This window comes from Nelusetta ayraudi, unplaced genomic scaffold, assembly GCF_046127955.1.
Source record: "Nelusetta ayraudi isolate G7.1 ecotype Tasmania unplaced genomic scaffold, CSIRO-AGI_Nayr_v1 ptg000071l, whole genome shotgun sequence".
Classification (NCBI taxonomy): domain Eukaryota; kingdom Metazoa; phylum Chordata; class Actinopteri; order Tetraodontiformes; family Monacanthidae; genus Nelusetta; species Nelusetta ayraudi.
This window is the reverse complement of record NW_027466121.1, coordinates 4,036,159-4,062,500: the sequence shown is the minus strand read 5'-3', so window position 1 is coordinate 4,062,500 and position 26,342 is coordinate 4,036,159. Positions and strand designations below refer to the sequence as shown.

At 41.1% G+C, this 26,342-nt stretch overlaps 3 protein-coding genes and 1 long non-coding RNA gene across 5 annotated transcripts in view; 3 read left to right on the top strand and 1 right to left on the bottom strand.

Moving 5' to 3' along the window:
- The window catches only part of fam169b (family with sequence similarity 169 member B), a 5,839-nt gene extending 680 nt beyond the window's left edge, over positions 1 to 5,159 (top strand). For both annotated transcript variants that reach the window (XM_076042534.1, XM_076042533.1), the window contains exons 2-9: positions 1 to 11; positions 320 to 431; positions 513 to 598; positions 1,313 to 1,475; positions 3,005 to 3,187; positions 3,547 to 3,672; positions 4,127 to 4,197; positions 4,820 to 5,159. The exon at positions 1 to 11 is cut by the window's left edge and continues 131 nt beyond it. In XM_076042534.1, coding sequence (XP_075898649.1) covers positions 1 to 11; positions 320 to 431; positions 513 to 598; positions 1,313 to 1,475; positions 3,005 to 3,187; positions 3,547 to 3,672; positions 4,127 to 4,197; positions 4,820 to 5,128 — 1,061 coding nt within the window. In that variant the 3' untranslated portion in view covers positions 5,129 to 5,159. The remainder of the gene's footprint in view (positions 12 to 319; positions 432 to 512; positions 599 to 1,312; positions 1,476 to 3,004; positions 3,188 to 3,546; positions 3,673 to 4,126; positions 4,198 to 4,819) is intronic.
- A 431-nt stretch (positions 5,160 to 5,590) lies between these two features.
- arpin (actin related protein 2/3 complex inhibitor) lies at positions 5,591 to 11,314 on the top strand. Its single transcript, XM_076042535.1, has 6 exons — positions 5,591 to 5,879; positions 6,631 to 6,706; positions 6,928 to 7,060; positions 8,016 to 8,222; positions 8,965 to 9,125; positions 10,153 to 11,314. Exons 1-6 carry the CDS (start codon positions 5,788 to 5,790, stop codon positions 10,159 to 10,161), a joined length of 678 nt encoding a protein of 225 aa, XP_075898650.1. The 5' UTR covers positions 5,591 to 5,787; the 3' UTR covers positions 10,162 to 11,314.
- A 428-nt stretch (positions 11,315 to 11,742) lies between these two features.
- On the bottom strand, positions 11,743 to 25,992 carry LOC142899092 (aminopeptidase N-like). Its single transcript, XM_076042536.1, has 20 exons — positions 24,981 to 25,992; positions 23,556 to 23,698; positions 23,326 to 23,459; positions 22,942 to 23,062; positions 21,321 to 21,475; positions 21,101 to 21,214; positions 20,809 to 20,952; positions 20,261 to 20,326; positions 19,918 to 19,983; positions 19,684 to 19,832; positions 18,715 to 18,794; positions 18,389 to 18,522; positions 17,599 to 17,654; positions 17,308 to 17,455; positions 17,057 to 17,145; positions 16,125 to 16,232; positions 15,524 to 15,691; positions 15,258 to 15,419; positions 13,045 to 13,108; positions 11,743 to 12,259 (listed from the first exon to the last, which is right to left on the bottom strand). The coding sequence occupies exons 1-20, from the start codon at positions 25,595 to 25,597 to the stop codon at positions 12,116 to 12,118; spliced, it is 2,862 nt and encodes a 953-aa protein (XP_075898651.1). The 5' UTR covers positions 25,598 to 25,992; the 3' UTR covers positions 11,743 to 12,115.
- LOC142899093 (uncharacterized) lies at positions 22,417 to 23,907 on the top strand. Its single transcript, XR_012928688.1, has 3 exons — positions 22,417 to 22,702; positions 23,578 to 23,678; positions 23,825 to 23,907. It is a non-coding gene; the product is annotated as an uncharacterized LOC142899093 (long non-coding RNA).
- Positions 25,993 to 26,342: the final 350 nt, after the last annotated feature.

The following is a 26,342-nucleotide window of genomic DNA, read 5'->3' as shown; positions in this document are numbered from 1 at the left end:
CGGAGGTAGAGGTACAACAAAAGTCTACTCTTCCCTAAACTCCTCAGTGATTGTAAAGTACTTTATTTTCTCCGAAAAAGTATTGACAGATCTTAACTTCTGATTTCTCAGTACAGACTGCTGTCTGTAAAATTTTCATGATGGAAAACATTGTTTGTGGGCCTTTCATTTGAAACAGTGCTATTGCTTTAAGCAAAGCAAATTGGCTGTCAGAAGTTTTTCCTTTTTATTCTCCATTTGTCTGCCACTTCAATGTTTTTGATTAACATAAATTGCTGGGACATCTGTTTTTGTTTTTTACTGTCTATTCATCACTCAGTCTATTCAGGTAGCCATAACAGAAAACAACATAAAACATTTGCAGCTGTTTGAGGATAACCAACCCGGCTCCATGCTGTTGGCACTTCATCACCCTGATGACCCAGCCCAAGGTTTTGAGTCAAAACTGTCGCCCTTATTGCACATGCAAAAGTTAAACGCTTACATGTTTTGTTTTTTCTTTAATCTTTCAGTTGTGGCTGTCTTTTTGCACGAGGAGTGGTGGTGTGTGGAGGACATCTTACACACTTCCAGCAAAACCAGAAGTGGCCTGTTGCCGGTAAATATGCCACTGTTTGCAAATGTTTCCATTGCTTTGAGACTGGATATGCTTTCTTCATTTTGAAGTTTTGTACAGGAAGGGTTCAACCGTTTACTTTGCAAATCTTCAATTAATTTGATATTAATCTTGTCAAAACCAGTACAACCTGTAGTTTTAATAGTTTTGTGTGGAAATGGTAGTTCTGAAAAGTTGTGGCTCTTGCGATTTGAAAGTTTTCAAAATGCGATGTGTTGCACCGACGATGGACTCTGGTAGTTTTAATGTTGCAATAGGTTGACCTCTTTGACTCAAACTATCTCAGGTGCATTCAGGATTATTTCCAACGCGCTCTCACACATTGAGAACAACACTCTGATGGCATGTTGGTCGATGTGTCACACGTCTGAGCGTCAGTTGAGCTGCAGATGCAGATGCAGAAGTAAAGTGCAAGTGTCCACGTCATCGTCTTACACAGTGTCTAAGAGATAACAGTGGTCATTTCCCAATCACAAAACGGCCAGGCTTTCACAAAAAAGTGAATCATTGTGTTGGGAGTGGAAAAAACATCAGGATTAAGAACAAAAAGTTCCAGCTTGTCTTGATGAACAGGCAAAAGCATATCGCTATTGACATGGTTGACACGTGACTCATGGTGATGTGTGTGTGTGTTATTTTAGACACTGTAACATTACACATGATGGAAAACTTCAAATCCTACTACGTGCTCCCCAGGTGGAGTCCCTGGTGGAGAGGGTGATTGTGTTCCTGCTGAGTCAGGTAGTGGAGAGGGAACTGGAGGAATGCTCGCTGTTCTCCCTGCACCCTCGGACAGAGAGCTGCAAACTGCTGTGGAGAGACGGTCAAGCAGTTGGCTTCTACACCGTCAAACACAAAGGTGAGACGGAAGGCAGAGGTGAAAGGTCGGCGCTGCCTTTTTGGGCGGTGCTGTGTGTAGTTTCCACCCGGTAAATATTTTGCAGTTGTGCTTATCGCCTGCTGGTTCCCCTTCACAAAGTTATTTTCTCATTAGCATAAACGGTCCCAGGTGTTTGCAGAGGGTGCAGTGGAGAAGGTCCCAGAAGTGGAGTGGAGGAGGTGCCTTGTTAACGCACACAGTAAAACAGATAAAGGCTGTCTCTGTAATGCCACTGCCTCATTTATCATTGAAAGATGCTGTGAATTGTAAGTGTGTTTAAATGCTGCATTGAGGAAGTAGGGAAATGCTCATTATCTAAGCTAAGAATAGAGAAGTACAACGCAACACCACTACAGGTTAGACAGCTGGACACTTTTAGGCCATTTTCGCGTTTGATTTTGCCAGTTTAGTTATCTGCCTGTCCGATAAATCAAGTCAAAACTGATACCTCACTGACAACTGACACTTTGTATTTCATCCCCTCCATTGCACCTTCACAGAAGGTACGACAAAGTTTGTTTGTGTGAACTCAGACATCAGTTTAAGGGTATTAAAAGATTCAAATTTAAAACAAATATGACTGAAACATATTTTGCTGCATTAAAAACGGTGCCCTTTGCTCATTCCACCGCCTTCTTTGTTGTGCACGGCAGTGACGTTGGCGACATTGCACACAGAGCATGAAAATGTCGTCCAGATGTTTGGCAGAACTTTAAGGGATAGCGGTCGAAATGCCGTGTCTGTATTGTATTACTGCTGAATTAATTAAAAATGTCTCCTTCTTATTCCCATCTGCTGGATTTGACTCATGCTTGTTGTATTTACACATGTAACTGACCCAGACTTATGGCCATAAAGCTGACAGGGCAAATTCCAGTTGAAAAACAGAGCAATGTTTGTATTTAGTCATACCGCCCATCAGGGTAAGCCGCCTGATACGTTCAGGGTCAGGGATGTTGCATGTGGGAAAAGAGCAAAGGGCAAACAGATACGACTTAAAACCATGAAGGAAAGTTCAAGGGCATTTGCATTGGGCGTGTTGATGTCCGTGGATCATCTGTGACGGCGTCAATTAAGCTGAAAGTCATTCATCGGTTTTGGAGAAACGCATATTCTCCTTCTTGGTCATGTTTCTTTTAGGAGATGGTTGTTAAAACAAGAGAATGAGGATCCTCTAAAGTCAAGGTTTTGCTGAGTGAAAGGGGGAACAAAGTGAAAACGTGTCTTACAGTGAAGGGAACAGAGTAAAATAAAAGACTGGTACGATGTACTGTAAATTTTAATACTTCAACTAATAGCATTGTTTATTCACAAATGTACCGAGCATTTAAAAAAAAAAAAAACCTGTGTTGCAGTGATGTTTTGGGTGTCATATACGCCATATCCCACGATAACATTCAATTTGTATCATAGGGAATCCCATATCAAGACTGTTTTCAAGGTGAACGTTTGATCTATGCATATTACAGGTGAGTTAATATGACGCATGGTGGCGGCCTATCTTCTAGGAAGTCTGTGTTACAACTGGAGCAGCCACGGCTACCTGTTGCCTGTGCTGGACACGGTTTTGGTGAGGAAGAGCTGGAGGAGGAGAGGCTTTGGCGTCGTGATGCTGGAGGATTTCTGCTCCACATTCCAGTCAGAAGAATATATAGGCGTCAGCGCTCCGCTATCGCCCAGCATGGCGGCAGGTCAGAATAGTCACTCCATTTCCTCGTTTTAACACTCTTCATTTTTTTGTCATAAATTGTCATATTTGCTAGAATAATCCCCTCCAGCATCAACGGCAGGTCATTGTGCCTGCTTGTGCTGCTCATGAGTAGCTAACAAATTTAGTTGAAAATTACTCCTAACATCTCGTAACATTGAGCTCATTGAGGGTTTTGAAAATGGACGGATGGATTACTCTCAACACACTAAGGGCTTCACAGGGCTGTGTAGAAATTTAAAAAGCTTTTTTTGTTTTTATTATTATTATTTTTTTGGGGGGATCAGCCGCTTCTTGCACTTGACGAAATAACAAACTCTTACCTGTTGGGTATGTATGAAGTATGTAGGAAGTTTCTGCTGGAGCGTGCAGAACATCGGGAGCGCCTTTATGAAGTGGAGGCTCCAGGGGGCTGGACTGAGCGCCGAAACATCTGGCTCAACATTAAGCTGGGCCGCTACACCCCCGGTAAGAATGTCACATCACCAACAGTACATTGCGAAACTCCAGCTCACTGATTTTCCAGCTTTCATGGTCTGAATGTTTCCATATTCTAGCTTTCCAAGACACATTGACGCAAACTCACAGGGTTTGTTTGAATCAGTAAAACCAGAAAACTGCAAACACAACCCCCCCCTTTTTTTTAATAACTGCTATAAAAAAACAAACACTTGTTTGCCACTAAAACACTAAAAACAGATGTTTTGTTGTGCGTTCCAGAGGATGCAAATTGCTCTGAGAGGACAGAAAGCATAACCAGTGGTGTTGTATCAATTGTACAAAAACAAAAGTGGATTCTCTTGTTTCTGCAGAGTTCATTGACAGAAACTCATGCAACTTATACATGTGTGCGTGTTTTTAAATGTTGGTAGATTGAATTTGCCTAATATTTGATACCTTTATTTGTCTTCTGTCTTTGTAGGTACCAATGAAGACGGCGGTCCCTTGTCAGGAGACACGATAGCAAATAAAGCAACTGTTTCCACCACTGAAGTAAGAACCACATTGTACAGCGACCATCACCTTGACTCAACACATTGACCACATGTGTTGCACTGTTTTAAACCTAAAAGCTTAGCCTGTGGTAGCAAAAGAAATTCAAAGTAGTGGAGCTAGGAATGTGAATTTGATGATTTTGTTTTGTTTTGTTTTTTTTTTGTTGTTGTTGTCAAGCAAAAAAAAAGCTGACCTGAGGCCTTTTTTTTTAGAACTCCTCTGAAACCGCTAGGGTTCGCTGGCTACATTCTGAAACCCACAAACCTAACTAAATTAAATAAATAAATAAAAAACATTCAGTTAAGTGTTGCTCAATGACCCCATATAAATCTTAAGTTGTTTTTTGTAGTGTCATAATAGTTATAATATGAAAAACATGTGTTTGGCATTACCTTTTGAGCCTTAACCGAGAGGACAGTGGAAGAATTCATGTATCTTACATCCATGAATTAATTGTTGCAAATGTGCATGGTTGACCTCTCAAAGCAAATGTTGGGATGTGTTGGTTTAGCTTTGTGTTCTTCCATTTAATCATTAAAAAAGTGTGTATAACGTGCTGATGCTCTGTGCATGGAAACGTATTTCTTCATTTACTTATATTACTGTATTTTCTCCCCAGAACTGTGGAAGAAATCTGAAATCATTCAGCACAAGTGATGCAAACACCACCCGAGTCGCTGGCTCTGCCAAGGAACACGTTAACTGTGATCTGAGCCAAGGAGGAAGGTCCCAGATGAGTGGGTTTTCTGGAACAGGATGTTCCCCAAATCACAGCAAAAATCTGGAGTCCTCAACTCCTCCTGCGGAACCAGCAGGGCCTCTGAACATATATCAATCGTCGCTGTCTGAGCCTTCTCAGTACACACGTCCTTGTGATGAAGAGCCAGAGGAAATAGACGGACGTGCCAAACGAGCCAAGAGAACATGAGTTAATTTGCAGATGCCATTGTGTTGCATTTCTGTCATTAAGGTACATCACAGCAGATCTATGCAGCAACACAAAGCAATTCCAGTGTTTTGATAAGTGTTAACGTAAGTGTTTACGTTGAGTTTGCATTCAAAATCGTAATCTACGTAGCTGCAGGCAATACCACTGCGCAACCCATTCACAGCAATTGCGTACTGGCTGCGTAGCTTGCGTGGAGTAGGCTATGAATGAATCAGCTTTATTTATTTAATTCCTTTGTAAAAAAAAAAAAAAAAAACGCCATCCATTCTGCACTTTGAATGTTGGGTATGTTCAATTAAAAGATTTCATTCCAATTTAGACATTCATCTTATTTCTAATGTCTGTTGGTAACAAAGCAGTTCACTATATGGACCATTTACATTTTTTTGAAACCCTATTTTAAGCTATGATTTACCCCGACTGGCGACTGGACACGCACTGTCTATTCTGTTTATCATTAAGTTTGGCGGGTGCCGAATACCACCGCTCAGCATAATCTTCCCCGCCTCCGGCATTGCGTCGTCCGAAAATCGAGCGCACCTCTATCATGCCGCCCTCTCCATGTAGGAAGGAACAGGAAGTGCGGAAACAGGAACACCTTAGCGTTTGGGTGGGAAAAGACGTGCAGCTCATAAAATATGAGTCGAATATATCACAACACGTCTTTACAGAACAAACCGGTGCACAATGAGAAAGTGGACCGCGTTTGGTCGCCTTCTGCCTATGAAAGGTACGAGTTTAAACTGTGTTTATGACAGTGAGACTCCGGTTGTTGTCAGCGACAGCTTGGTGTCATGCAGTCGCTCCCAACTGCGCTTGAATAACATGAATTGGCCGAGATTTAGTCAGACATTTTAGCGTTAAATCGAAGATACGTAACCAGTTTAGGGCTCGGGTTTCAATCATTTTCTCTTTCGGGAAGAAAGTGTCATCCTTGTTGATGGTTTCTTTTTTTGGTTGGTGTTTGCCAGCACCCTCTGCCGTCCAGCGGCTATTGCCGAGCCCTTGCTGCTCGCATTAAAGGGAGAGTTCACCCTTTTCCGCAGCCAGTGACGTGTCCTGATGTTTCGTTTTCTCATCTTTTTGATGGAACTAGAAGCTGTCCTGGCATTTTCTAATTCTCACTGTTGTCCCGAAATTCCAATATGTACTGACAAATTAGAACGTGTACAGCAGCCTCGTAGGAAGAGAAATATACAGTATCTCCGTTTTGCTTCCGTGACACTATTTACGTTTTTTTTTTTTTTTTGAAGACTCAATACCCCCAATGTGACCCCAAGTTACGAACGGGTTAGAATAGCGAATAAATGTATTGAGTATAAAATGTCAACTGTTACTGAAACCAGTTTGAGATAACTTTGAGTATTAATACTAATACACATTTATTTTTCTTTATTTTATTTTTATTTTTTTTCAGATCGAGTTTAAGCTCTGGGGTGAATTGGTTTGACAGAAGTATTGTTTCTGTTGTCTATCCGCAGTGGTGAAGGAGTTCTTCTAGAGGGGAAGCTGCTGGATGTTTCCAGACATGCCATCAGCGATGACAACGGTCAGAAGGTACCGTCAGTACCCTCTGGTAGTGGTGTGTGCTACTGCAAAATTTGGCATCAGCCTGTTAGCAATAAATACGGAGCCAGTATCGCCGATACCAGAACCAATACTGTATAGTGTATTTTTAAGTATTAATTGAGGTGGAGGTGTCATCAAATTTACTAAATGAAGGTGTAGCTGTTGCTAAATGTGAATGACTCCTTGTGACCTCCCATCTTTGACGTTAGGTCCGCTACTATGTGTTGTACATCAAACCCAGTCGCATCCATCAGAGGAAGTTTGATGCCAGCGGCAAGGAGATCGAGCCAAACTTCAGTGACACCAAGAAGGTCACCACTGGCCACCTCATGTCCTCTTACAGTGAGTAGACCACACCACAGTCATCGCAGCGTCGCAGCTTACATTTTAAATTTTTTTCCTGCTCCTTGTACTTGCATGTGTAATTAGGGACTGAGCCCGCGGAAGACCAGTTCGAAACGACGCATCGTCCTTCCTTTGTAGGATGCGTACATACTACTATTACAAATACATGAGATTGTAAAATGACGGAATGGAACCCAATAATAATAATAAGTATTATTATTATTCCTTGGTAGGGTGCGTCCTTCCTTTGTAGGATGCGTCCTTCCTTTGCATCCTTCCTTTGTAGGGTGCGTCCTTCCTTGGTAGGATGTGTCCTTCCTTTGCGTTCTTCCTTTGTAGGGTGCGTCCTTCCTTGGTAGGGTGCGACCTTCCTTGGTAGGATGCGTCCTTCCCTTGTAGGATGCATCCTTCCTTGGTAGGGTGCGTCCTTCCTTTGCATCCTTCCTTTGTAGGGTGCGTCCTTCCTTGGTAGGACGCATCCTATGAAGGACACACCCTATGAATGACACATCCTTTCAAGGACGCATCCTTTGAAGGACTCATCCTGCATAGACTTCTTTCAGAGTCAGCAGATGTCGCCGGGCGTCGGTAGAGGACGGGGGTCAATTGCAGGCGTTGGCAGAGGTCGGGGTCATCAGGGGTCGTGTCGGCCACGGCAGCTCAGTCCCGCAAACGCTGCTTGCAGCTTTAATTGAAAATTAAAATGTTTGTTGCTGTAGTGTGTTTTGTTTTGTTTTATTTTACTCAGTCCAAATATTTGTATTACGGCAGATCCAGTACAAGGATTTATTTGTTTTGTTTTTATTTTGCAATCAAAATTGCCTTCATCCAAAGGAATGAATGAATATTTAATTTATGGAGTATTTTGTTGTCACTTGGTGGAGGCCGCCGCTGAAGTGCAGTCAGAGAATCATCGTGAATTCATCCTGAGTGTATCTTGTGTTCCACTCAGAGACGGAAGCCGCGGGGACGTCGGACCGTCTGTCTGAGGAGCGGCTCTCTGCCATGGTGAACAAACCTGAGTTGGTGAAGATGACTGACAGGCACCGACCGAGCGGCACCTGGGCCTTCTGGTACCCGGAGTCAGAGATGGACAAAACTGAGCTCGAAACAGGGCAGGAAGTGCGGCTAAAGACCAGAGGAAACAGTCCTTTCATATGTGAGTCTTAACTGTAAGGCTCTTCTTTTAATACTTGTACATCTCAAAACATTTACTCTGCGTCACAGAAAACCGCGTACATGGGGAATCCTGTCGCCACATTGACGAGTTTTAAACGACCAGAGAGAAAGAAAGGCTTTGTTGCTGAACCTCCTGACCTGTTCCTTCAGCTTCGGTCCGGGACGTTTCAGCAGTCTCTCTTTGGGAGTACTTTAGAGCACTTTTGCTTGTTTTCTGATTACATCAGATGATGAGAGTCCTTATGGGGAGAGCTTGTCCTACCTCCGACCTTCATTTCTGCGCAAAGTGAATGAAATCAAACCTGGCATTTGTTTTTCTGGCCTTTGTCTGTCGCTCAGAGGGCGCCTGCACAGTTTGAACTCTCTTATTCAGCCGTTTGATATACAATAGTCAGTTTTCTTAGATCGTCGGCGGACTCTGCTCAGATCACAGCTTCCACTTCCTTAATGTAATGTATTCCAGGAAAGAAAAAGACTTTAAGAGCAGAGCAATTTACTCGACGGTCCCATTTGAAGCTAAACTCCTTTGACGAGTTTCTAAACACTAAGATACTGTAGGTCCCCCCGTGGAAACTCCTGCTAGAAGAAGTCCTGTTAGATTTTTCATAAAATGCTTTGAAAATATGCAGTTAGTTCTGTACAAAAATCTCTATTTTTTTTTGTAGTTTGTTCAACTTGAAGTAAACAAAACAGTTGATAACCTCGCTTCTGCACTCCAACAGTCTCTTTAGCCAAAGTTGACAGCGGCACAGTGACCAAGTGTAACTTCGCTGGAGATACGCAGGCCGGAGCATCGTGGACGGACAAGATCATGGCCAACAAAGCGGACGCTGTCAGCTCTCAGGCTGGAGGAGAAGGAGAGGGAGCAGCAGAGGATGAATGGGTGAGAATGGCCAGCAGAGCCAGTAAAATCCACATGGACTGATCACAAGTGCCTGTGTGGGTGGTCTGATGAAACTTCAGATGGCACCTAAAATGCACCACGACCTTTACAAGAAAACCTATAATACTAAATATTCCATGACAGTTTGTACTTGAACAGTCGTTTACATCACACGGTTCACATATTGACATCGGTCACATGCTCAGTTGTTGAGATGTTGGCAGTTTTTGTTGTGCTATACCCACCAAACTTCATGACATAATATCACAAATTTTATTATATTTTGCATGAATTTCACCCAATTGTGTGATAATTCCTAACTTTTAGTGAGTAGTGTAGTAGGGGTTTGAAACACTTACCCATAGTTTTCAATGTAAATCTCCCAGTGAAAATGTCTGCTCCTGGTGACTGTATGTTTTTTCATGCTCAGTCTACAAACCTGGTTTTGTGAAAACGTGATTGCTCTACAAACGTCTTGTAATGACGATGTCAGAGTTGTAATCTCCCAGATCTCCCAGTTTTCCACACTATAAAATAGTATTCTGTCCCACCAACTTTCAGTGGGGCAACCTTTAACCCTTACTGTCATCATTTATGGGGAAACAGCAGAGGAATTCAGTTGTCACTGTAATATATGCAGATTTGAAAATTTGTGTTCAAAAAAAAAAAAAAAAAAGATTAGTGTTTTTAATCTCTCAAGCACCTCGTGTGCAGTCTTTCGTTTTATTTGACTTACAAGCCCCTGGGAGCCTCTAGAAGCTCTTTGCAGCTGCAGGCAGTGCATTCATATGTTACTTTGTCATCCGTCCACACTTTGCTGTATTAAAAACATTACCGACGCAAGAGGAATGTCAAGTTGCCGCTTTGCAGAGTTAGTAAACTGACCGTCTCCTTCTGTGTGACCGGATGGTCACTGAACTGTCAGCAAGTTACAATCTCGGACCCGCTGAAGCGGAAAAGACAAAGGCATCTTGCAACTCCACAATTCAACTCAACGGCGTTTTCTCTCTCTTTGTTTATCTGTCAGGATGACTGAGGAGTCGTCCCTTGTGCCATCCTCAAACGTTGCATGGATGCAGCCTCCAGGTTCCCCTGCACTTTGCCCCCCCGTCCCTCTGGCTCCTGGCCTGACTGTGACTGGCCGTGGGAGTTAATGACGAGTCTCTGGGGTCTCTGAATCTTTCAGCACCGCAGTGTCATTAAAAGGCAATCTCCGCTCATTTTAATCAAGAGAACAGCCTTTAAAACATTTTTTGTTTTATTTTTCTTTCATTTCTTTTCCCCCGAACAAGTGCATTATTCTTTAGTGCAGAGATGTTTCTGATACAGACATGTACAAAATGCATTTAATAATAAAATTCTGATGCAAATTCTTTGGAAGAAACCATTTGGTAAAAGGCAATACTGATCTTTTTCAACATTGTTTGTCTATTGTGGTTTTTTTCTGTTTGTTTTTTTTCGTTCAACATACAACTAAACAGTGAGTTGTTTCATTTAGAATGAGCAAAACAGCTTTTAATTACCAGTAATGCTTATTGCATTTGACAAACAAATTATTTTGACATACATACATTTTTCCCCCCCCCTTATGATCAGACGATGGCAGTTGGCCAGTTTGAGTATTAGTTAACGTTCTGCAGACGCAACGCCGCAATAAACAACTTTTAGTATTCCATAATATACTCGTGTATGTGTTTATGTGCAAGGATTATCATGAAAACATCACCCTTTTTGAAGCATATTTGCAAATAGACTATCAAAAGATCACTGTGTTAAAACGGCAACAGGAAGCCTCTGTACTTTGCTAAATTCAGACCGTGACCAGTGTCTTGACTAACTAACTGACCTTCTGGATCTGAGGCAGATCATAACGAGCCATCAGGGGTCCACTCCTCACGCAGGGGTTTGAAGTTTTCACTGCGGCTTTGCACTTTAGCCAGCGATTTATGACCGCACTGCGCAGTTGTATCAAGTTTATGGTCTGAAGAAAGCTCTCAAGTTGTGAAAGTTAAGTGTTTCTTTAAAGTGAATTATGGTCCTTTCACAGGTAAACAAATGATACTGCAGGTGTATTTTATGGCCCGGCAACGTGTCGCTGTTTTCTGGCAAAAAAATGTTTGTTTTTTTTAACTTTTCAGAATGGGCGAGGCTTCATGGTTGAAGTGGATTATAAAGTGTTTTTCCACCGATTATTCCATAGTTGTGTTTATGTTTCCACTCACTTCAATGAGGCATTGGCTTAAACTTTAAAGGCTCATCAAAGAGTTATTGATTCATTATACAATGTACAGTAGAACCTTGATGTATTCACTTGCAGTTGGCTTCCTTATTGCCGTGATCAACTATCAGCCTTCTTTGTCGGTATCCACTACTTCCACGCACTGTATTATCTAACATATGTTTTACCATTTGTTCTTGATGTGTGATATGGGCTTTATTTTCATTGTGACATAAGATGGTAAAAAAAAAAATGATGTACTCAATAAATAACTTTTTTTTTTATTCCAATATTCATATTTTATTATGATGTGCAAATGTATAGAAGCTGCTGTTTCCAGATGCTAGATCGCCTACACAGCTCATTAGGAGATAATTCCGAGTAACTTGTGATAAGTTATTTTCACTGTAAAAAATATAGTCATTTTATAGTACTAAAAAATAAAACTATTTACTTCAAAACATAACAATAATATAAACAGTGCTTTGGAAGCATGATGTGCAAATATCACAAACCAGAAGTCCAACGCGGGCCGTTTGCATGAAGTTGACAATCATAATAATTCATTAAGGTACATTTAAAAAAAAGTGCTTTGTCTCCCTTTGGGCTCGTCCTGAAATGTTTGGACTTGTCAGCACTGAAAAATGTGTTACTTCTAATGTGCAGCAAACATCATTGTTTGTCATTGCTTGTTAAACCTTTTCCCTGATAAAGTGAGTGAGGCAGTGGCCGGCTGGTTCCATCCATTGCTGAGGGAGGAGGCATTTAGGCTCTAGGAGCCGGCTTCTCTTCTGAACCACTGCAGGAGGACTTCCTTGTGCTCGCTGACCCACTTGATGTTGACTTGGGTTCGCTCGATTGCCTGCTTTATCTCCTGGCTGTCGTTCAGGTCCTGGTCTGCTGCAAAGCGTTTCAGCTGCAAACACAAACACAACAGGGATCATTCAGGTGGCAACATCAAGGTTTCGGCATTATTTCTTGTCATCTGCGTGTCCGCCAAGAGACCCTGAAGCAGCTAAAGTGTGAAACACAGCTCTTTAATCATTAGAATAGCTGTAAGGCTTTGCCTTATAAGAGCTTTATACCCTTGTAATACCCTTTAAAAAAAAAATCACTGGATATAAAGTGAAGTTATCTAAATTATATTAAACGCTGACTTTTCTAAGTGACTATCAGCCAATGGCAACACCATTGGCTGATTATTTTTTTTGTTACTACACGGAGGAAGATTTTTATCTACAACACATTTACTGGCAGCGGATCTGCACCGTGCCATAGTTCACATGTCTGGAAAAGGAAAGGTTCAGTTTCACAACGATTTCCAGGCAGCAGTTGTGAGTTTATCAATTCTTAAATCTTGCTTACTTGTCTCGCCAGGCTCCAATAAATAGTATTTTTAGTTGGTCGGATTCCAAGACTGACCAGGTCCCTTGTAATTATGACAAAGACGGGAGGAAACTCACGTAAAATCCACAGCAGGATATGATTGCCTAGATAATAGATGCTGTAGCAGTTTAAGGAGAACTGCAGGCTTTTTATTGGTGGAAAAAATATTTTCCCTTCACTTGAGGCTGGCGTTAGCGAGAGTTCACAAAGATGTCGAGAAATCCGTCCCGATCTCGCGTCTACGGCTGCGTCAAGATCTCCAAATTCACAATATCTACGTTGATGTGTTGGAACCAATTTGTTGTGATTAATTACCTCGTCCAGCTCAAACTGCGTGGAGAACCTCCTGGTCACGGTATTTATCAGAATTTTCACATAACTGCAGTGGAAAGAGAGTGGAGAAAATGGTGGGGAAATACATTATGCAGTGACCCTTACAGTCCAGTAGAGCGAGGACCTGCAGACACAGAAGAATCAATACAGTTGCCATAAAACTGAAGAAAAGGAAGAAATAACATGTACATTTAGATTTGTTTATGCTTGCATTGGGCAGTTCTGAATTGTTTTGCGACTTCGGTGAACTCTTTCAAGTCTTGCATAAGCTTATAAGTCCTTTTCATTCACACATACTGAGCTGCCAAAAGTGTGAAAGTAGTATTAGCAGCCAAGTCTTTAATCAGCTTTTTATTTGAATTGGATTCATTTCAAATGCCACTGTGTGCTTTGAATATATCAAGTCCTCACTTTTATCTGTTAAACCATGACAGTGGTGGTTTCTTGGCAATGGCATAAAAGCACAACAGGAACCTTATGGAGATAAACAAATGATAAGACGTGACTAAACAGAACCCTTTATTACATAGAGGGCATTGTAAATGACAGGAGCAACGCATGGATGTTAAATATTACCTATAGGCATTGATGGATTGAACCGACCGTGCCTTTTTATTAATGCTGTAAAAGCAGGAGAACGCAGAGATAACACTCAACAGACACTATACTAGACAATAACAAAAATAGCTATTCTGCCAATCACACGACAGCAAGTCGATGTATTTACGGGGGTTTTAAGGTATGGCAAAGGTTCTTGGTTTGAGAGGGGCAGGACCGAGTGTTTTACAGACTTCTGAACGACTGAGATTTTCACACACAACCATCTCGAGGGTTTACAGAGAGTTTACAGAGCTGGAGTGGGCAGACTGGTTGGACACCATCGAGAGCCAACGGAAACTCAAATAAACAGCGGTTACAACCAAGGTCTGTAGAAAAGCATCTCTGATGGTGCAACACAGCCAAATTGGATCTGGATGTTCCATCGATCAAAGAGTTGCACGGAAGAATCTTTGAGAAGAATCTGTCTGCTGTTCAAACCCATGTTCTTCTAATCGGTGAAGACCTACTGTGACCTCAATGCTCTGATTCAAAACCATCACGACTAGAGCAGCAGAACTATCTTTTATAGAATATATTTTGTTCATCATTAACGTCTACACCTTGCACCTAAACATGATCGTGTACATTGTGCATTGTTGTACCGTAAAAAACTGACAGAGGGAGAGGCAGAGGAACGTGGCGGGAGGGACGTCGATGGTGTCCATCTGGCTACAAATGCTGGCGGACCCAAGGAACATTGTTCTAAATGGAAGTACGTCAGCTCTAGTGGCGCCAAATAAAACAACTTCCCAGTCCGCACTTCCTTTATCATTTGATTACAGCTGCCTGATGAAAATGTCTGCAAATTTTCAATGATTGTGACAGATTGTTCAATTTAGCTTTGCAATCATCGACAGTGAATCATGAGTCTGCAAACCTCCTGGAGCAGTGCAACGGGCCAAAAAAACATGTTACCACGCACACACACAGTGTTATCTGAAAGTGGTATCAAAATATTTATAATCACAAAGAAGGCTTTGGTTTCTTTCATCTTATAAAGTATCAACAGACAGTTAAATTTAACGTCAGCTGAATTTCCTATGCAGCTACAATGAATAAGAAATTGATTTTTAAGTGAACTGATGTGTAAAGTATACACTCAAGGTAAACAAATGTAGATTTGCACATACAGTAAAAGAACTGAGAGTTCTACCAGGTGGAAGTCCAGAGGAAATGACTTGTTTACCTTGTCAGACACTGTTTGCTGTGTGTAGGTTCATGGCTACTGAGGGTTTTAGAGACATTTAGAGCCAGATCCACAAAGAATATGCTTTGGATCTATCTGCGCCACATCGTTGTCTTGCTGTGGAACACCTTCATCTTTAAAGAGTTTCAACGTAAATGCTGGAAGAAACTGTTGCCCATTTCTTGCAGGGGCATGAAAATAAAAACACACTTGATTTCACAATCAGACAAAATGTTTCTAATTTCAGTTTCGGGTTATTGTTAGTGTTAAAACAATTTGAAATTTAGAACAATTTAAAACGCAGCCACTGGCATTGATGGCTCGTGCGCTTTGAAGTCCCAGCACCCGTTGCCGAGCAACGTGCAAACTTTCACATTGAACATTAAATCATCGCCCCCCTGAACACAACAAATTGTAAATGGCAACTTGCCCGTCTTTGATGTCATCCCAGTGCGCTCTCATAAAGTTCCAGGCTAGTGCGTGCCCTGCCACATTCCTGGCTACATAGCTGATGGTGGCGAGGGCTTCCAGCGGATGTATCTTCTCTTCGTCCAAAGTGTACTCCAGGTATCTGCAAGATAACGAAGGCTCTCAAGACACGACTAGGCCCCTATCTAATAGGAATCTTTATCAGAATTCTCCGCGCTCACTCTGAGCCCGGATCTCAGCGTTCACCTGCTGAGCAGCCAGATCTTTGTGGTGCAGGCGAGGGCTCCCCCGAGCCGATCTGTGTCTGATGTGTCGTTGGAGTTCTGAAACTTGTCCCAGGCAAACTCCCACTCTTTCTCCCCACCAGTAGCCAACGCGTAACAGTATATCAAATCCCTCAGGTTGGAGGGGATACTGAACAGCACGTGTGGAGCACAAATACAAATAGAAGAATTGTTTACATTTCCAATTTAGCCTGAGTTCCTTTTGATTTTTGACATTCTACATATTTGTTTTAACTAACCTACATAATAAGGCAATGTGGCACCAGTGTTGACTGTGTTAGAACAACAAAGAATCATACAATTTGGGAACACATATCGACTATTAACTGGTGGCTTGATGGAAGAAGTTAAAGTAACCACGTTATCAAACCCTATTCATAATCAACCCATTTATTATTCCATACATTGAAGCCACCTTGCAATAAGAACAAAACAAATGACGGCCATCTTCACTTAAACGTTGTTAAAGCTGCATAATATAATCAAAGCTATTGTATATCCAAAAGATATACAATGAGACACATTGTAACCGCATGAATTATATTTATTTCTCCTTTTCTTACGTGTTATTGTCAGTATCCATCCAGTTGGCAAACTTTTCAGATACCATTTCCAGGCATTCGGGGAGTCCGTTCTGACATGCTATTTTTATGGCAAGGTACTGGTTTTGCCTGCAAACAACAACATAAACTCAAGGTGTCAAATATACCTGGGAAATCGTTTTTCCAATGGCAGTATCTGTAAAAATGCTGTGTTTATTAAATCTGAACAATATATACAGCAAGTAACATAAGTAGGAGTGAGTCCACTTGTGAGTATCAGCCCAGATTATGGATGTGACCCCAACCAGGTATGTCGCCTAACTGGTGCTTTGCTCTGAAACTCATGTGATTTGTTCTGCTCTGCAGGGGCCAGTTAAAGTGGCCCAATTTTGACCATTTCCAGATGTAATGAACTTATTTTTGGTGGTTGACTTCCAACAAGAACTCGTCCCTCCTCTCATGTGTGTTCCATCAGTGGCTTGGCCTTGGAACAGCCCACTCTCTTGTGATTGACCAGCCACCGAGTCACTCTAGCTCTCATGCGACGATGCCTTGACCACATTAAATGAAATTTAAGCCTGCTGAGGCATTACTATGACAATCAGTTTGACTTGTGACAGTGCACAAAGGCACCAAATTAAACTTGAGCACAGTGTGCATTGCATTATGTGAAAAATGTCCCTCACAAAAATGATCTTACTTGCAACCATTTTGGTTACAGTGCAAAGGCCAGGTCCAATATACAGAGATATTTACAAGAAAAATATATGATATATTTCTATATGTCAATAACATTACCGAACATCAGTAACAGGACTTGTAGTGTCTTAGCCAATTATGCAAAACTCCACATCTGTTCTGCATTTTTCTTGTTAAAATGATAAAGCGTTACTCATTAACTGAGGAGAGTGTACTTTTAAACAATGAACTGTGGTTACTGTATGCTTCCTTACTGTTCTAACTCATCCTCCGGGACTTTGGAGAGGTTTGTGTAATTGCTGAAGTGGTGGTACAGGTTCTTGACTTGGTTTCGCAGGTAGGCCTGCAGGGAAACACAACTTTTGGAATATTCACAGCAATTTCCACTTTCTTTTTCTTACTGCACATCAGTTTCACTGATGAACACTGGCACCAACAGGAAGTTCAAATCTACTTCACTTCCAGCATGTCATTTTATCTTATATAATTACATTAAAAGTCATACCTGCATGGGTCCATAGACTTCGGTGCGGTCGAACATCTCGTGTAAGTATTGCATATTCATGTTTGCTATTTCCCAGGGAAGGAATTCCGTTTCATTTCGAAGGTAGCGGGTGGAATTAAGAGCCACGGTGATGTGGATGAGTTTCGCCCTGCGGAAGTCGGTAGGGTTCAGTTAAATGGCTGAGTATTGCTCACCTGCATTTTAGTTTTTAAAATTCATGTGAATCACAACACATTTAAACCACAGGACTAAGACTTTGGGGTCCATTGTGCGGCAGAGCGGGGTCTTTACCTCGCCAAGCTGAATGCATCATCAATCAGCTGTATTCGGTTCACCATTGGAATCCCCTGAAAGTGCGAGATGGGTGACAGTTGGAAGGTTGAAGCATTGCAAATGTAAGAACAGACAAAGCAAGGTAAGCATGAAAATACTGACTTGGTTTTCCTGCTGAATTAGGAGGACACCAATTAATCCCCCCCCCCACCCCCTTTTAATTTCTTTCTACAGGGCTGTTCTACACCAGTTGGAGAAATAATTTACTCTAGGAAGGCACAACACAATAATCTTTCGTTAAGCTATCAATGATGTAACGAGCAATGGAGAAAATGAGAAAATTGTGCTTTTAGATATTCTCAAAACAAATTGCACAAAATCTCCATCATTTCTCACCTGCGGAGGGATTTGTTTTGTTTTACCTCATCTTTCACTAAGCAGTGTGGTTTTATCAAGCAGGAATCATTTAATCACGACACTTCTGCTACAAATATATCACTCCAACTCGATGATGAGAAACTCAACCAAAGTTTTCATCTACATGTTGGAAGAGACACCAAGTAAAAGGAACCATTGGATCCAGCAGGTGGTTTTTATCTATAGTGGTTACTAAATACATAACACCACCACCACATCCAAGTCTTTTTTATCACAGGACCAGACATCCTACACCTGACAAAGCCCTGGAGTGATGATGTCACATTCTAGGATCTTGGCAAAGCCCTCAGCTTATTTAAACAACGGTACACTATAGAAAGGGGATATGCCCTTCTCACTTTGGTCATGTGTTTAAGTGTATTTGGCTCACTTGTTGGCCTGTCTCCAGGTCATTCAAAAGGCGTTTCCAGTTTTCTGGGTCGTAATTGACCCTGTAGTATCCGATTCTGTTGACATTGGCCAGAATCCACTCCCCATCCTTGGAAATCAATTCCTCTTTTCTTTCTGCAACATCAAAGGCAGGTTAAACTTTGCTCACCACTCCTGAGAGAACAGTGAAACCGACTGACGTACCATCGAAAACACTTTGACATCCAGTCATTTCTTTCTTTTTTGCGTCACCAATCGTTTGTACAAAGTGGACTGTGTCAAAAGCTACTGACATTAGCCTTGAAACAATTAGTGCCTTTATCTTACCTGGGTTACTGGACGTCAGTGAGATATAGGTGGGTTTAGAAGTCGCTGACATGACTTTAATTGGGATATACCACCAAAGGCTAAACAGAAAACAGGGACAAAAAGTTGAAAATTTGGCTTGAATCTAGGAAAATATATAAAAAAAAAACTGCTGGACACTGATATAGACAAAAAGCAAACAAACAAGCAAAAATATAAAGAGGGTGTTACTGCTACAGGTCAGAATGTGGAGCAGTGGTACCTAATCTGATTGTAGCAATGTTGTGGGTCGAATGAGGTCAAAGTAGCTTTTTCAGGTTAAGTCATTGTACAACTCGTGTGGTGGTGGTTATGAAGTTACAAAACATTGTGTCAAAACTGCCCTAATGACCACACGTTAGCACATGCAGTGGTTTTGAGCAGACTAGACAGTGAAACGCTTGCTCAACACACTGGCTTTGTCACAATAACAACTGGCCATCCAAAATAGGTGGAAGGTTGTATTTAGCATCAGTTGCACACACAAGAGTTACTGAGGTGAGTCAGTGTCTTGACTGTTTCATATTCCAAATTTTGTGCATAAATCACGTCATGGACTTTAAGTGAGTTGCTTACTTTGTCTTTATTTTAGTGGTGGTCAGTAAGTGAACACCACAGCTGCATGATGAATTTACAGTACACCAGTTACATGAAAGCACGTCAGTGGACAAAATTAAAAGACCATAATCCATGTTGGATACTGACTTGTATAAATTAGCAAATGATGTATGTTAAAAAATATATATGTAACATATAGATATGTATATTTAAAAAAAGGGTTGTGTTGAATACTCAATACACTTAGCATTGTCATGTAATCATAAAAAACACTTACGCAATTTTTTATGAAAAAACAATATTTTCGTTTACAACATCATTGTGGTATTTCACCACCGTTTTTATGGAGCGGAGGTTTTATTATGCAATGATGATGTTGCAAAAGGCACATACCTAGATTCTGCAGAATCGTTGAGGAGAAAGTGCTTCTGGGAGACTTCCCCAGTAGTTGTGTTGATGGTGACAACCGGATAGCCGATCTGGTTGGTCCAGGTTTCCATCATTGTCGCAACATTAAGGTGGCCAGAATCCTCATTCACAGCCTGCAAATGGGGCACAGGTTAGTGTGGTAGTTTATAAAATCAACGTCACAATCTGGGCTTCCGAGTTGAAATCTGAAGGCTTTACCATCTGCATGCATTCCCAGAGGTCCTTATGTTCTGCATTTTTATAGCTCAGATCCGACAGGTACTTCTGAGAGAGGAGACCCAACGAGAGAGGAAGAGTTTGAGGATGAATTTTGGGATTTAAAAAAATGTGCTTTAGAGTCGGACAAAGAGCTTCAGTGATGAAACTATTAGTGGTAAAATAGTTTTACTGAATATCATAGCATCCCATAGCAGGGCGGCTGAGGACAAGGGACAGAAAGATGCTTTTCAAAAATGGCTGTGACTGCAGGTCATTGTGTATTTACACCGACCTCTAGGTGAGAAACAAACTAGGAAAGGGATAATTAAAAGTAACTTCTTACTCTGACTCCTTTTTGGAAAACCTTTTCGTCAAGAGTGTCTGCCAGCATTCTCAGCACCACTGCGCCCTACAGCAAATATGACATTAAATGTTCATCAAATTAAAATGAGAAAAATATAACGTCTCATCTTGTGCTTCTAATTCTATTTAACCTTATTTATTATTATTATTATTATTATTATTATTATTATTATTATTATTATTATTATTATTAGTAGTAGTAGTAGTAGTAGTAGTAGTAGTAATAACAATAACAACAACAACAACAATATTAATAATAATGATAATAATAATAATAATAATAATAATAATAATAATTATTATTATTATTATTATTATTATTATTATTATTATTATTATTATTATTATTATTGTACTTTAATAATACTTTGTTTTGTTTTCTTTAGTCACTTGCACTAACAGTCACTAACAGTCACTAACAGTCATAGCACTTTTTAGCTGTAAAGGCAGACAACATTTTTTGACATATAACTGGATAATGTCAAATTTCTGAGACTCATTTACAATAATAATGTGTAGATGCTATACCTTACGGTAGCTGATGACATCAAACATGTCAGTGATCTCATCCAGTGTTTGGACATCCTGCTCTGGAGTATTGAGAGGATGAGATGTTGCCAAAGCGTCCACCTCAAAAGCTATATACAGGATATCTGTCATGAACCTTTCATCCTACAAATCAGAGCATTAAAGAGTTCAAAGAGCATTAACCAGAGTGGAAAAACTTAATGTTGAAGGTTATGGTTAGTTAAACCAGCAGAGTATTTTTGAAGTATCAGTTCATAATTTCATGGAAAGATCACCCCCACATCACTCCTACCATTTTAAACGTAGGCTCAATATGGGCCAAGGCAAGGTAAGACATATACGTGGCAAAGCCTTCATTCAACCATACTTGGTTCCACCACTTCATGGTCACCAAATTCCCAAACCACTGTCAACAAAAAAAATTGCAAGTTTGTAACTTGAGGGTCAGATGGACTCGAGAGACACTCTGTAAATGTAGGCACCTATTTTTTTTTTTCTTTTTAAAGACAAACCTGGTGTGCCAGCTCATGGGCGATGAGTGTGGCAATGTTTTCCTTATGAAACTTTGAGGACCGCTCTTCCTTGTATAGAAAATCTGACTCGTCGTACGTGACGAGTCCCCAGTTTTCCATGGCTGTAACAGCAAGGCGTGGCATGGCAATTTGATCTGGAAAGGTGAAGGTTCATATGGACAATAGGTCAGTTGTGTGCTTGAAAATCCTAAAAAATAGTAGCATCGATCACTTATGTCCAAACACTGGGACAGGCTTCTCCCAAATTTAGAAATGAATATGTTTATACAAATAAAATGAAATGTTAGCCTTTAGGCAAAATCTTGTGTTTTCATATGACCTCTTCAACTGACTGGCGCTTGATTAGCACAACTGACTCATTCATGTTTGGATTACTTGACCTCAGTAGGAGGAGCCTATTTTTGACTCTGTAAAATTATAATTTTCTCACACACTCACTTTTGTTGTTTTCCTAAAAAATGTATGACAAAGTTTACCCTTCCTGCTTCCTTCTCTGCAATTAAATAATTCCCAGAAACCTTGAACATTTTTTGCCTTATTAAAGTATATCAGTTTGTGGCACTTTGTGTTTCAACCTGGAAAAAAGAAAAGTGAAAAAAAAGAATACAGCTAACTGAATAAACGGCAAAGACACAATAAATACAGTGTAGGCAGACAGGAGGTCTAGAATGAAGACCTAAGGGGAGATTGATGCATGTACTGAAAGAGAGCATTGAGTTAGTTGGTGAGAGAAGAGGGTGCAGAGAATAGACCTCTTTGAGTGCAATGTCACGGAAAATACTGTATGTGCGCGCAGCATGGAGTCAGAAAACCGCTAAGCTCTCGCAAAGTCTAGCTCTAAACGGAAACCCAAGGGACCATCTCAGTGGTCTAATTTAACTAAACACACAATAATTCATAAAGGCGTGTGCTGTTAAGTTTGATCTTCTGTCACGTTTCTCTTAAATAAAACAATAAATAATAATAATGATAAATAAATAAAAAAAAACATATTTCCTGGATTCTGACTGGCCAAAGCCATTGTCAATTAACATTCCATCCAATCGGAATCTTGATGTGTCAGTGTGCAACTGGCGCCACACTAACGAAGTTCAACCAGTTGAAGAGGCTTGTGTTTGTAACGCTCGCTTCATTCCAGGCAAGTTATTATTCATCAGCTCTTTCTGTTAGATTACGCTGAAGCTGAAGCCTGGGATACACACGAAACATATGAAACCTATGCAGCTTAGCATTATTTTGCGGTGGACGTCGGCTAGCGTTTTTGTCGACCAACACGCTCGGTCATGCAGAGCTTCGCCATTGGCTAATGCTAATTTTCTGAGGTACTCCTCACAATCCTTTAATGGACAACGAAACGGACGGTGAGCATCTCCGCTCTTTGTTTATCTGCAATGACAGTTTCTGACCTAATAATGCGCGCACATCCCCGCAAGGTTTGGAACGTTTTGTATACAATGCAGGTGTCTAGACTCTATAGGGCTGGATAGAGGCGGATGATGAAAGGAACAGCTTAAAAAAAAAAGACGTTCTTTGTTTAAATACTAGTATTGAGCTGTTTAGCAGCTGTTTTAACAAGATACAAAAATGAAGACAGCCTTACCGAGTTTGTTCTGTTGGTAATTAATTCCACTGTATTCCTCAAGGAAGCTGAGAATGGGTCCTGTGATGTTGGCTGCATACTCAGCCAGACCTGCTGTTGTGGCTTCAGGTCGAGCGTACGTCTATGTGAGGAAAACACATCCACATCCTTAGTTTGTATTATTTTCTATACCTGTGTAAAGTAGCCCTGACAAGGAATAGTTTGTAGTTTTGGTTTATGGTACTAAACTGAAGTCATGTGTCAAAGTGATTATTGGGACTCCTTATTGTTCTAAATAAGATGAATTTACCACACTACAATCCAAAAAAGTACAAAAAAAAAGAAGAGAAAATCTCTTATTGTTATATGTTTTTACTATGGAAATCTCTCAAGGTGCACACGTACATTAATTTGCACACGTTCATGTTGTGAAGGGGTTGCTGTGAACTTGGACACAGTGAAGGCAAATAAGTACGTGGACATCTTTGGTGTGGGATAAAATGCAGTGAACTGCCACTCGTCATCTATAAGAGTAGTGCCTAAGAGAGTGAGAACAAAACACACGCAATGCAAATCAGTGAGAACATTTGTCATTCTGTGGCCTCTGTCTTTTTTTCTGTCTTTTTTTTCTTTACCTGACTTATCTGCATTCCCCAGAGCGACCGTGCCCCGTCGGTGGATAATGGTGACATTGAACACTGCTTTCATTTCTGGCTCATCAAAACAGGGAAAGACTTCCCTGGCATGCGTCGGTTCCAGTTGAGTGGCCAAAATGTATCTTCAAACAGGAAGGACTTTCATTAAGTTTGACACAGTTTGAAAGCAACTGAGCATCTCTTTTCATTTATGTGTTTTGAAGCATTGTTAATTCAATAGAAGTTTTCTTTTTGTGTCTTTCATTGAGTTAGTCTCCGCGACGAGGGGCGGAAAAACGTTGTTGGCAACAACGGTGAGCGGTATTGAAGCAAGTGTGGTTTGTGTTTTCTCGCTTATGTGTGAACAGGTTAAGGCATTAGAAAGCGGAATCATCTTCTCATGATCGGAAGAACCGCTGGAAAAGTGCCTATTGTTACATCACAAGTCTCTCAGATGTTTGTTTCACATTATGACATAACAAGCAAAGCCAGTTTTAGAGCAGTGACCCGTGAATTAGTTAAATCATCATATTCAGTACAAAATTTGATTTTGTCGCACAAAGAAATCATAGTAAATCCTCAGTGCCCAGATGGATGATTTTTGCTAAACATGACAAGGTTTTCTAATATATCCATGAAATTATGTTATGTTATCCTCAGGACAAGATCTTGCATTTGTGTAATAGCTTACCCCATAAAACACAAGGATTTTATTCATAGAAGGATTTTAATTCTCCTTCACAGCTATTATAATGCACTCTACACCCAGATAAAATGAAAAAGAAAAAAAAACTCCAAGAGATTGGCTCTCAGAGATAATCAATTGGTATTCAGTGAAGATTATTTGGTCTGCAGTTCAGACAAGATTGTTTATTAGAGTACCCAGAGAAAGTGGTTGGGCTGGTAAGCAAGCAATTGACAGTAATTTACAGTGCATGAACAGCCGGCCGATCTTGTGGCACCACATGCAGGCTGCAAGTGTCACGCTTGTTCCAACATTCCACAAACATTCCACAAACGTGAGAATCCATAGCTCAACGACAGGTTGTCCTGTAAAGCGTGTGTACACAGCATCATTCCAAAGTACCTGTGGGTTGTGTGAGACTGAAATTATGGGAATTATGGGAATACTGTTATGGTGGTGCTACCTCTGGCTTGGACAAATTATGTCATTTTAGGAAAGGTGAACCTTAACGTCTGGAAACTAAAAATGCACTAAGATCAGTTGTGTTTTTGTCTTTTAAACATAAAACAAAAAAATGTATCTTGTTATGAATTGTGTTATTTTCTATTTTCAGTGCTCTCTACTATCTTGTCATTCATTGAATCATCATTTGAATTTGACAGTACTGATGGACAAATTTTACAATATCTCTCTTACGCACATGCATATGATATTATTATCAATGTCATCATTCAACTTACCTTGTAATATTGTTCCCATATTCAGTATCAGAATCGGCCTGGTCTGTTTTGTAGGGGACGATACACATTCCCTTCATGGTGTTGGGAATTGCTGTCTTGAAAGCCAAAAACACACTGTAGTTCTCCCCTGCTTCCAAAGGCTTTTCCAACGGGATCTCAAGGAAGTCGCTTTGGTCATTGTGTGGTATCATTTGGGGGGCATTTATCCTTGAGTTGTCTTTTGTGTTTCTCACCACTGCGTCGCCGATCATAGTCAGGTCCTTGCTGTGGAGGTAGATGGTTGCCGTTGCCTGCACGCAGTGAAAGTGAACTGTGGAATTCCCAGTGACTAGATACGTCTGGTTGGGACTGGTGCCGTTTTCCACACCAATAATTTCGGGGTACATGTGAGGGTGCAGGTAGATCCTGTAGCTGTATGGCACTAGATCCTTTGGCAGCCGCATGACTGGTGGTGGTCCTGTGGTAGCGGGGGAAAAGGTTGGACGGGCTGTCGGGTTCATGGTCGAGATCTCATTGTTGTAGAGAACGACCATGGTGACAATGGCAACGATGGCGGAGACAGTCAGGAGGACAATAACCAAGGCTACAATCTTGGATCTGAAGGACCTTTTGGCCATGGTCCCTGCTTCCTGTGGCCAAGTCTTCAGGTCCCGTTGCTTGAAGAATCTGATGAATCCCTGAGCTTGTCTGCCTCTGCTCTGGACAGACGGATCTCTTCTTGCCTAAGTAACCTCCCACCCATAAACTAGGCTCAGCCTTGACAATTGAGGGTTCGTTCTCAGATTAAGCATTAACTCGTGTGTCGCGGTGAGTTATAACACGAAGAGGGCGATGCTCATCAGCCTTGTACAAATAAGCACGTGGGCTCCGACATCTGGAGGTGGTTACCGTACTCATCTCATTAATTCAGGGGTGAGGTAAACCTCCGGGGACACTGCACTGTCCAACCCATCTCACAAACTTCCTGACATTCCCTCAAGGCAAGTCGCACGCCTGTTCTATCACAATCCTGCGCTTCACCGGGCCAATTTTCTTCAGCTGAAGGTCTCCAGAGTCACAAGCAGCGGGGACGTTTTCTCCTTGATCCGAGGAAAGTCGAAAAGCAGCAAGGTAGTTAGGAAAGACATTGCCCTTTAAAGTTCTGTATCCCCAGAAACTCTCAACTGCAAGAAATGGGAAGCATATGAAGGGAGGAGTGTTGAGTGGGTTGGATAATAGACCAGGGAAGGTGATAGCGAGCGCAGCGATTCAGAGAATTTAAAAAAAAAATGCCTGGAAAACCCCAAGTTCTGGGAATCAAGACCGCCATGATCATCCCAGACACTCACATGCACATGCCTTACCTCTGGTTAGGGGAAGGGG